This window comes from Saccopteryx bilineata, chromosome 7, assembly GCF_036850765.1.
Source record: "Saccopteryx bilineata isolate mSacBil1 chromosome 7, mSacBil1_pri_phased_curated, whole genome shotgun sequence".
Lineage (NCBI taxonomy): Eukaryota > Metazoa > Chordata > Mammalia > Chiroptera > Emballonuridae > Saccopteryx > Saccopteryx bilineata.
Window position 1 is genome coordinate 90387268 of NC_089496.1, and position 11890 is coordinate 90399157.

At 50.4% G+C, this 11890-nt stretch overlaps 1 protein-coding gene across 1 annotated transcript; it reads right to left on the minus strand.

Moving 5' to 3' along the window:
• Window positions 1-3021: 3021 nt before the first annotated feature.
• CYP17A1 (cytochrome P450 family 17 subfamily A member 1) lies at window positions 3022-10111 on the minus strand. Its single transcript, XM_066239954.1, has 8 exons — window positions 9746-10111; window positions 7938-8076; window positions 7507-7736; window positions 5757-5843; window positions 5156-5371; window positions 4692-4861; window positions 4010-4113; window positions 3022-3533 (listed from the first exon to the last, which is right to left on the minus strand). The coding sequence occupies exons 1-8, from the start codon at window positions 10040-10042 to the stop codon at window positions 3250-3252; spliced, it is 1527 nt and encodes a 508-aa protein (XP_066096051.1). The 5' UTR covers window positions 10043-10111; the 3' UTR covers window positions 3022-3249.
• Window positions 10112-11890: the final 1779 nt, after the last annotated feature.

Here is an 11890-nt window from a genome sequence, read left to right on the forward strand (position 1 = left end):
TGTGCCTTGACCGTAAGCCTTCAGCAGACCGAGCAACCCCTTGCTCGAGCCAGCTACCTTGGGTCCAAGCTGGTGAGCTTTGCTCAAACCAGATGAGCCTGCACTCAAGTTGGCGACCTCGGGGTCTCGAACCTGGGTCCTCCGCATCCCAGTCTGATGCTCTATCCGCTGCCACCACCGCCTGGTCAGGCAAGAGGGCTTAGACTTTTAAATTTTTATTTATTAATTTTAGAGATAGAGGAAGGGGGAGAGAGAGAAACATTGATTTGTTCTACTTATTTATGTCTTCATTGTTGATTCCTGTATGGGCCCTGACAGGACTGAACCTGCAACCTTAGCATATCAGGACGACGCTGTGACCAACTGAGCTAGCTGGCCAGGGTTGAGAGGGCTCAGTCTTGAACTCCAGAGATATAGGGGTACACAGTGTCCTTTGGAGACACCACACCCATTTTGAGAACAGGCAGGTGCTCAGAGGCACGTGGGATTTAGTACCATGAAACAGACACTGAGGGCTAACGCGGGACAATCATGGTGGGCTGGGGGTCTTGAAATATGTCCTGAGGCTTCACTCTGAGACTCTGGTGGGGAGGATTTAGGTCAGTGGGCAAAGGCCTTCCAGGCAGGGGAAGGGCAGTTTGGGCAGGAGTCAGAGTTCATGAGGTCATCTCCTGAAAGGACACTCAGCCCTGTCTTCTTCCTGGCCAGACCCCTGAGAGCCCTTCTGCATGGACACGGGCCAGGTAGGAGAGCATATCTGGCTCTTCATCCTGTATCATTGACGTATTGGGTTCTGGTCCCAGCCCTGCTGCTTAGTAGCTGTGGGACTTAGGGCGAGTCACCTCCCTGCCCCATCCCCTGCTCACCCCACTGGCCCTCAGTTTTGTCATCTTCAAAATGAAAGGCTAGTCTCATTCTCCTGCCAGTCAGTGATCTGATTCACTAGTGGGAGAGTAAATGTTTCCATCCCAGTTACTCTCGCCTGGTGCTTGAACTAGACCCTTTGCTAGTTATTTGTCTGTTCATCATTAGTCTGCAAAATACTTTTCAAATTTTGAGCAAATTTGGAATACTTAATTCTTCCCCAGCCAATCCGCTTTCCCCTGCTTTGAGCTGTGGGTAGCTTGGCACTAGGCCAGTAGCCAGCTGATGGGAGCAGAGGAAGGGGCAGTGGGAGGGGGGTCTCCAGTTTAACCCATTCCCATCAGTTCACTGTGGTGTCTGTATCTCTCCAGCCTGCTTGTGATGGGGGCTGGGGTCAGCTACAGCTGTCTACAAACTATCCTATGGGCTTTCAGCAAGGTGCTGGGGTCACTGGCCAGTGAAGGGAATGGTGCACTAGTTCTCTGAAGGGAGAAGGTGCTGCTGTGATGGAAAACCTCTTCCCTCCCTCCTTTCAGGGGATGCCCTGGTTTCTTCTCTGAAAGCTTGGCCAGGTGGGGTCTCAGCCTTGCCCGGCTGGTTCTTCCAGAGCTTCGTCCAGTCATAAGGGAAGGACAGGAGCGTTGATGATCTGACCCTGGTCTGCCTGGCACCAGAAAGCTGGCTAAAGATCAGGGGCATCTCAGGACATCCTTTACTCACAGAGTGGCCAGTGACCAGGTTTAAAGACGCTGGTTTCAAAGTTTGAAGAAGTCTGGGTTCCATTTTCTAGCAAGACTTTTGTAGACTCCCTGGGTTGTGGAGTGGGGAGCAGGGCAGAAGCCGGGCACTTTAGCAAAAGGCCCCTGCAGAATTCCTGCCCTGGCAGTGTCTACCCCAGGACAGGACAAGGGAAAGGAGATCTGCTCGTCATTAGGGATCAAGACAGGAGGGATGGGTAGGGTAGGGGTGGGTTGAGTTTGTGGATTACACACACTCCTCCAAAGCCAAAACACTGCGGTACATGCAGTCAATGCCCACCAAAGCAAACAAGTACATGCAGTCGATGCCCACCAAAGCAAAGATCATTGCTCTGCTATCAAAATATAAACTCAATCCCACCACTTCTCGCCATCTCAGCTGCTGTCGCCAGCACAGCCTCCTCTTCTTCCCTCCCTGCCCCCCACCTTCATCCCTCTGTAGCCCAGTCTCCACTTAGCAACTAGGGTGATCTTTTAAAAATATAAACCAGACCTTTCCACTTACGTGTTTAAACCCTTCAGTGACTACCTCGCTCAGTTGGGATAGAAACCTATATTCCTTCCTGCTAATTTCAAAGTTTCCGTGAGACCTGGCCCCTGTCTCCAGTCTGACCTCATCAGGGACCACTCCCCCCTTCCTTTGCTTTGCTCTGCTCTGCTCTGCTCAGTCACACTGACCTCTCCCACCTCGAGAACGTCTCGCCTCCTGTTCCCTCCGCCAGGGGGCGCTATCGCCAGGTTTTCCACACCTCCCTGACCACTTGTTTACAGGGGCCCCGCCCCGCCTCCGCTCGACTCTTTTCAGATGAGATCGGGCGCTTCAGGGTGGTATGGCTGAAGACGCCTTCGACTCTTTTCAAATCACCATCCCCTGGTATCATGGACTTCAAAGTACTGACATGTCTCTGAAATGCTTACTTATTTGTCAGCCTTACTAGAAATGTGAGCTTCAGGAGACCAGGGAGCTGGGGTGACCAGGGACAGCAAGCAGCACATAGGAAGTGCTTAATAAAATGTTTATTGAACCTGACCAGGCAGTGGTGCAGTGGATAGAGTGTCGGACTGGGATGTGGAACATGCAGGTTCGAGACCCCGAGCTCGAGCACGGGCTCATCTGGTTTGAGCAAAGCTCACCAGCTTGGACCCAAGGTCGCTGGCTCAAGCAAGGGGTTACTCCGTTTGCTGAAGGCCCGCGGTCAAGGCACATATGAGAAAACAATCAATGAACAACTAAGGTGTTGCAACTAAAAACTGATAATTGATGCTTCTCATCTCTCTCCATTCCTGTCTGTCTGTCCCTATCTATACCTCTCTCTGACTCTCTCTCTGTCTCTGTTAAAAAAAAAAAGTTTATTGAGTGAGTGGGTGAACAAATTAAATGGATGAGCTGCTCACAACCTTTTTTGTTTTCCCAGAGAAGGATAATTTAATGATATTAAGGAATATATATATAATAAGTTCAGGGACGTTCTTAAGAAAACCGTTCGTATATGCACGTCACTGTCGGGGCTGCAGGGTGGAGAAGAACGAAGAGCAGGCCGGGAGGAGGGGGGTGGCCGGCAGGGTGGAGGAGCACCTCTAATTCTGTGTTATGGGGACACACACGGTGGATCGTCAGGTACAGCTTCTAGGCGCTGCCCTCACCCTGGGCTTCCTTCCAGGCTTGGCGCACCTTAATCTTCACTTTGTACGAGTCAATCAGAAAGACTACATTGGGAATGCCCTCCAGGGCGGGCAGCTGCCCGTCATCCGGGACCTCCAGGTCGAACCTCTGCAGCATCCAGGACATGAAGAGGAAGAGGGCCTGGCGGGCCATGTTCTCCCCTACGCAGGAGCGGGGTCCTGCTCCGAAGGGCATGTAGCTTAAGGATGGTGAGATGAGCTGGCTCCTTGTGGGGTCCAGGAAGCGCTCTGCGGACATGGGGACATGGGGACTGCGTCAGGCAGGGGCCAGGACGGGAGTCCGCAGAGGAGAGCCTCTGCCCTGACTGAGGAGTCCCAGGCTGAGGGGCAGGGACAGCCTCACTGGGGGAGCCCCGGCCTGAGGAGAGGTACAGCTCTGCTCTCAGATGGCCCTTAATCACACAGAGGAAATGAAATCTTCAGGAAAGACAGAAAGGGGGCAGCATCAGCAGGTGGAAATGTCACACCCAAGAGGAGAGGGGGCCAACCTCATGAAGGCTTCTTAGAGGAGGAGATTTGCAGTTGGTGGGAGGAAAACATAAGAAACCCAGCTGTGAAGAGTTTGGGTCAGTGGAGGGTAGAATGGGGGTGTAGTTGGAGGCGGGAGATTTCTAGTTGCCAACCTGGCAGAGGGGAAGTGGTGCTGGCATGGTGGAGCACAGATACCGGCTGGCAGTACCGCCTGGGACAGAACACGGACTCACCGGGTATGAACTGGTCGGGCCGGTGCCATTCCTTCTCATTGTGATGCAGTGCCCACAGATTGACGACGACATGTGTGCCCTTGTCAATGGTAAACTCTCCGATGCTGTCCCAGAGGTGAGAGGAAAAGGAGAGGAAGAGAGGGTCTGGAGTGTTGTCCTCCCCCCGCCTGCTCGGCCCTGAGACTCCACAGTCCCCCCACCGGAAGTAAAGGGTCCTCTTCTCCCTCAGGCCCACGCCGTCATCCCATCCTCAGCCATGCCGGATCCCGTGTGAACCCAGCTCGTCCCCAGCCCTCCCCTCCTACAAGCACGCATGCGCCAACACTTCTGTGTGTGCACACTGGTGTCTTTCAGGGACGTGGGCATGCACTCGGAGCTGGTGCAGTGAGTTTGTGCTGTGGCTGTCGGACTGAGAAGGGGCCCAGAGCAGCAGTCTTTCTTCCCCGACCACAGGTCTCTGGGGCGGCAGGCAGTTTCTGAGGGAGGTCGGGTAGATTTGTGGACTAGTCATTGGGCGCTAGTGGGTGGTGGGTACATTGATCAGTAGGGTCATGGTAAGATGATTGATAGTCCAAGGTGGACCAGCAAGGTGGGGGACTGGGGAAGTGGTGGAGGGCCACGGGGCTGGCAAGCCATGGTGAATGCATCTTAGGGCTGGGTGTTATTGGGAGAGAAGGCGTACCTGGAATCAACGATAGCCTGGTGGGGGATGAGCGTGGGGGCCACAGGGCGGATGCGAAGCACTTCTCGGATGGTGGCCTCCAGCAGGACAAGGTGGTTCCGGTCACTGATAGTTGGTGTGCGGCTGAAACCTACATTCTGGTCAATCTCCTCCTGGATCTTCTTTTGCAACTGGCGGCCAGAGAAGGGTGGATGTGACCAAAGTTCTTTTAAGCCCAGGAGAAGCATGGGCTTAGAGGAATCTTATTGTCAAATCTAGAAGAACTGGCCAGACCCTTCCCAGTGGTGGCTCGGCAGCTTAGGCTTTGCTTCCAGAAGATGGGCAGGAACTGCTTAGTAGGGATGGAGCAATCTAGTCATCCTGCATGAAAAGCCTGGGGGCCTTGAATCTCCCTCTCTCTGGGGTGAGTTGCATCTGGCTGGGGTCAAGAGTGGTTGGGAAGACTGGAGGAAGGAGAAGCCCACCTGAGGATTGTGCAGCAGGAAGGCCACAGTCCACTTCACCACAGAGGTGGTGGTCTCCAAACCGGCCCCGAAGATGTCTCCTATGGTAGCAAGAATGTGTCGGTCTGAAAGCAACTTCGAATCCTGATCTGAGCCAGTGTTGTTATTGCTTGTGTTCATCTTGGCTTGAAGTAGTATGTCCATCAAGTTAGTGACAGAGTCGCTGCTGAAGTTCTTCTATTTGAATAAGGTTGGGAAACAGTGATAAGGAAGGAGTCCAATCTGCCATACTTCCATCCTAGACTGGAGATACAAAGGCTTCTACCGCTTGGAGATGAGAAAATGGAGTGAGTCTAGTCAGGACCTATGAGCTTGTAGAGGTGAGGCAGTTCTAGGTCCTGTTAAAATTTGGGGTGGTGGTGGATGGGTTTCTTCTAGGATCCTCTTCAATTCCTCACTTCCCCACCCCTATTCATTAGTTAAGTCAGTTTTTATTGAGCACCTACTATGTGTCAGGCTCTCTGCTAGCAGCTGGAGATCCAATGATGTTCAAAATGGACCCCAACCCTGCTCTCGTGACACCTTCAACCTAACTCATAATCTCTTCTGCTCCATCACCTACCTTATATTTTTCATAGATTTCATTCAGCATATCATTTCGGATTTTAACAGCATTCCTCATTGTTTCCAGGGTTTTGTTGGGGAAAATCTGAAAAGTAGGAGGAAATGTCAAATCTATCCCTCTTGCATTTTGTTTCTATAGCTAACAATCCCTTCTGGAAATAGAGCCTAGCCTTTTGTCATTGGAGAGTTCCCACTCCAACCCCAGCCTAGAGCCAACATGGCAGGCAAGAGGAGAACATAGAAAGGGACCATCAATGACAACTAGGACAATTCCAAACAAGGGAGAAGGGAATGATTTCAACTTTCCCGTTCCTGTTCAATCAAACAACAAATACTGATGTTTACTTAGTAGGCTCTGTTGTGTGCCTAGCCTTTAGACCTGAGTCTGAAGCCTTGGACAAGTTTCTTTTTTTTTTTTTAATTTATTTTTTACAGAGACAGAGAATGAGTCAGAGAGAGGGATAGACAGGGACAGACAGACAGGAATGGAGAGAGATGAGAAGTATCAATCATTAGTTTTTCGTTGCGACACCTTAGTTGTTCATTGATTGCTTTCTCATACGTGCCTTGACCGCGGGCCTTCAGCAGACCAAGTAACCCTTTGCTGGAGCCAGCAACCTTGGGTTCAAGCTGGTGGGCTTTTTTGCTCAAACCAGATGAGCCCGCGCTCAAGCTGGCGACCTCGGGGTCTCGAACCTGGGTCCTCTGCATCCCAGTCCGATGCTCTATCCACTGCGCCACCGCCTGGTCAGTCTGGACAAGTTTCTTAACTTCTCAAAGCCTGTATTTCATCTGTGTGGGAATAATAAAACCTACTTCCAAGGAGCATGCCATGATTAACGTATGTGGAGTGCTCAATACAGCCCTGGCACATGGCAATTAGTAAATAATCGAGAGCCATTATTACATGTGCAACATGCATGATTAAAAAGCTAAACCTGCCTGACCAGGCGGTGGCGCAGTGGATAGAGCGTTGGACTGGGATGTGGAGGACCCAAGTTCGAGACCCGAGGTCGCCAGCTTGAGTGCGGGCTCATCTGGTTTGAGCAAGGCTCGCCAGCTTGAGCACAAGTCACTGGCTTGAGCAAGGGGTCACTCACTCTGCTGTAGCCCCCCAGTCAAGGAACATATGAGAAAGCAATCAATGAACAACTGAGGTGCCGCAACGAAGAATTGATGCTTCTCATCTCTCTCCCTTCCTGTCTCTCTGTCCCTATCTGTCCCTCTCTCTGTCTCTATCACAAAAAAATAAAAATAAAAAGCTAAACCTGGCCCTGGCCAGTTGTCTCAGCGGTAGAGCATCGGTCTGGTGTGTGGAAGTCCTGGGTTCGATTACCGGTCAGGGCACACAGGAGAAGTGAGCATCCTCCTCTTCTCTTTCCGCAGTCATGGTTCAAAGGGTTTGAGCAAGTTGGCCCCGGGCGCTGAGGGTGGCTCCATGGCCTCACCTCAAGCACTAAAATAGCTCCGTTGCCAAGCAACAGCAAAGCATCACCCAGTAGGGGGCTTGCCAGGTGGATCCCAGTTGGGGCGCATGTGGGAGTCTGTCTCTGCCTCCCCGCCTTTTACTTCATTAAAAAAAAAAAGCTAAACCTATTTATGTACAGAAGTGGCAACATTTTAAGAGTCAGAGAAGGTAGAGGTCACTGGCTGAGAGGGCCAGAAAAAAGGTACGCAATAAGAAAAGAGAATTGGGGATGCTGTCAGGGTCTCCTGGGATCTGAAGATGGGGCCTGTTTCATCCTTACCTTCAATATAGGGAATACGTCTACCATGCTGCTCTTTCCCAGAGAGTTCATGATGCCTTCATTGTATCTCCGTATGGTGTTCAGGATAGGATGTTCATTCTTGTAGGAGGTATTGAAGCAAATGAAGCAGATTATGTTGGTCACCGCCAGGAAGAGAGGCAAGGACAAATCTATGGATTGTCCATTCTGGGTGGCCAGGAAGTCACAAAATGAACTGATTTCCTGACATACTGAGGGGAGAGAGGGACATGAGGCTGAGGAATTAAGTAGCACCCTCACCCCATCTCTACCAAGTCCATCTTAGTCAGGGATAGATAACAGATGGCCACTAGATGGCAGCAGTAGCTAAGAAAAGGCTAGGTTGAGCCATCCATATCCCTCCTCGCAGCCCCTTCCTCCCTCCAGAAGCCCAGGGCCAGTAGGGCACTTACGGATATTCTCTAGCTTCTGGTTGCCATCCTTGAACAAGGTAAAGGTGGCCAACACCAGCTTCCGATGCAGCTGCCAGGCAGCACCATAGTCGGCGAAGGCAACACCCTTTTGCTTGTCGGACAGGATGTCTAGAGACATCTTTGGAGAAGAGGAAAGGCTGTAGGAATTAGATACCACCCTCCTGCCTTTGCCCTGGGTCTCCTACACCCAATTCCATGCTCTAAGGAGAAGACAGCTACCCACGATGCTGCAGGGCACCCCTGCTTCTCTGCACCACGATGGAGGTCAGGGCCGAAGCCCATCTAACTCCCGATTCCATCGGAGGGACAGAGGAGAACACTCAGAATGCAAGGGTTCTGGGGTTCAGTTAAATGACAGGGTGACCTCTGGGTCTCTCTTTTCTCATCAGTTTCTGACTCAGGAGGGCAGCTGTGGACAGGTTAAGCTCTCTGAATTGGGCCTGTCCCGGAGGCAAGAGTGTGTGTGTAGGGGTACTTGTAGAGATTGGGAGCTGCCCAGACCTGTGTCTTTCCCTGGTCCCTCTGTGGGCGCCAGGTCACGGCAGCTCGTCTCATTCCTGTTCACCCTTCCACTGCACAGCTCTGTGCCCACCGCAGGACCACGTCTGAAGAGTGCCAGATGTCTTGTCCACCCAGTTTGAACTTGGGTCAAGCCGCCTCTTTTCACAAGCATCCCAAAAAGCATACTAGCCCAAGCCTCCTCCTTCCTCCTTGCACTGGATAAAAGAGTTTAGCAGAGTTGAGAGGGAGGTAAGTGGCCAGCAAACCTAGCAGGCTGGTTCAAGGAAAAACCAGTCAGCCCTTGGCTTGAGGGATGAGTGGCTGGAGAGCCCTGCCTGGGGTGTCCAGGGCAGTGCTCAGTGACAGGGCAGTGGGGTGGCATGTTGGCAGTGTTCCTGGATGGCTAGCTCCCCACGCCCCCAGGAACACCACCAAAAGCTCTGTAGGATGGATCGTGGAAACGCTACCGTGGGTCAGCCCCTGGGAGCCGAAGCAGCTGGGACGGCTCCGGAGAAACAGTGGCCGAGCCTCCCAGAGCAGGCTCTGCCCCTGCACCTTCCCACTGAGGTCGCCGGTTAGAAACCCTGGGCTTGCCTGGTCAAGGCACATATGGGAGTTGATGCTTCCTGCTCCTCCCCCTTCTCTCTCTCTCTCTCTCTCTCTCTCTCTCTCTCTCTCTCTCTTTCTCTCTCTCCCCTCTCTCTAAAAATCAATAAATAAAATATTAAAAAATAAAATAAAATTAAAAAGCACGCTATGACTCTGGCCAGTTGGCTCAGCGGTTCTCTGCCTCCCTGCTTCTTAACTTTAGAAAAATATGCCTGACCTGTCCACAGAGGACAGTATCACTACCCTCATTTCTCACGTGAACAGTAGCATCCATAAAGCTATTGATTGAGCCCTTCCTGTGCTGGGCACTGGGCTAAGGCCTTTGCGTGCACTGTCTCAGTTAATTAGGGAAGCCTTAGGCTCAGACAGACCATCATCCAGTTCAATGGGGAGATGACAGGAGTAGGCTCCCTGACTCCACAGGCTACTTGCTCCCACCCTAATCCACCTTCTGGGCAGCCCAGAAAATGAGGTCTTCCTTTAATTTTTTCTGCCTAGTTTAGAGGCTGGGTAGACCTTGAGGGGTTGCTCCCCAGCCATAGCCCTGCTGGACTGTTTTAGGGAAGAATTATAGGTTGTTGGAGCTGGAAGGGTTGTTCCAGGCATGGCCTTGGCCCAAGAACTGAACAACCTGCCCAGGAGGTGGTGAGAGAGGAGAGACAATAGGCATTGCTTACCACTTGGGGCCGCCCGGAGAAGTCTTTGCCTTTCTTGATAAGTGCCTCCTTTGCCAGCTGGTGGTGGCCAATCATCACTGTAGTCTTGCTACCCATACGCATGGAATAGATGGGGCCGTATTTTTCCTGCAGCTTGAAGAAGTTCACGTGCGGATGGCCATTTCTGGGGAGGAACGGCAGGCTGCCCACCACAGGCAGGGATGGGAGGCTCTTGGGGTACTTGGCACCAGGGCTCTTTACCGTGGGCCAAAAAAAATAGGCTAGAATGAGCAGCAAAAGAGCCAAGAGCTCCCACATGGTGGCTAGGTGCTTACAGGCAGGATGGACAGCCCTGGAGCGGAAGAGCTGCAGCCACTCTAGGGTGCAAGGAGGCCTTTTTAAGGACCGCTGTAATCTTCACCTTCACTTGGTGTTATCTCTTGCCTTGTGGAAGTTTATCCTGGAATACATCCAGGACCTGAGTCCTCTCCAAGAATGGGGAAAGGAAGGGGGAGCGGAGGCTTCCTCAAGGGCTGGCTTAACTCCAGGGAAAAACCTCTAAGGGAGGGGCAAACAAGGGGAGGACAGCCAGCCCCCTCCTAATCCCAAGGTTCACCAGAAGCAAATGGTATCTGGGTCAGGAATCAGGTCTGGGGCATCTCATGTTGTAGAATCAAAGTCACCAGAAAGACAACTGTCAGGAGTTGTCAAAGACATTTTATCTAGTCTTATTATGTTACAGTTAAGAAAAGCGAGGCTCTAAAAGGTCCAGCGATAAGAAGTCACACAAAACAGTTATGACAAGGAACAAGATGTCCTGATTCATATTTTGCTTCCCTTTCCAGAGTCAGTGAAGCCCTGAGGTTGAGGGCATGGGCCCTAGAGTCAGATAGGTTGGGTTCAAATCCTAGCTTCTCCACTTTCTGGCTATATGATGATTTTTTAAAAATTGGTTTTATTGCCTGACCTGTGGTGGCGCAGTGGATAAAGCGTCGACCTGGAAATGCTGAGGTCACCGGTTCGAAACCCTGGGCTTGCCTGGTCAAGGCACATATGGGAGTTGATGCTTCCAGCTCCTCCCCCCTTCTCTCTCTCTCTCTCTCTCTCTCTCTCTCTTCCTCTCCTCTCTAAAATGAATAAATAAAAAAAATTTTAAAAATTGGTTTTATTACATTAAAATATACATGATAAAATTTACCATTTTAACCATTTTAAGTGTACAACTAAGTAGTGTTAAATATAATCACAAGTTGTACAACCGTTACCCATATCTACTTTCAAAACTTTTTTATCATCCCAACCGAAAATGTACCCACTAAGCCGTAACTCTTACTTCCCCCTCTTCCAGGCTCCTGGTAACCTCTAATCCACTTTGTCTCTATGAATATTTCTCTTCCACATAAGTAGAATCATAATAATTGTGTGTGTGTATGTGTGTCTGGCTTATTTCACCTAGCATAGTATTTTCAAGGTTCATTCATGTTGTAGCAGGAATCAGAACATTCCTTTTCTTTATTTAATTTTTTTTCCCATTGATTTGAGAGAGAGGAAGGAAGAGAAAGAGAAAGAAAGCAAAAGAGAGAGAGAGCGAGAGAGAGAGAGACAAACAGAAGCATCAACTCGTTGTTTCCTTTAGTTGTTCCATTTAGTTGTGCACTCATTGGTTGCTTCTTGTATGTTTAACCTGCAACCTCTGGTGTACCAGAATGATGCTTATGTATTGAATCACCTGGCCAGGTGATTCCTTTTTTTGACTTGAATAATATTCCACTGTATGGATGTACCGCATCTTGTTTATCCATTCATCAGCTAATGAACACTTAGGTTGTTTTAAACTTTTGGCTATTGAAAATAATGTGAACATGGGTGTACAAGTATCTGCTTGAGTACTTGTTTTCAATTCTTTTGGGTGTATACCTAGGAATGGAATTGCTAGATCATATGGTAATGTTATGTTAACTTAACTTTTTTTTTAAGTGCGCACACGTGTGCTAGAGAGACAGACAGACAGAGACAGAGAGACAGTAAGGAAGAGAGATGAGAAAAATCAGCTCATAGTTGCAGCACTTCAATTATTCATTTATTGCTTCTCATATGTGCCTTGACTGGAGGGCTTTAGCCGAACCAATGACACCTTGCTCAAGCCAGTGATCTTGGGGTCAAGCC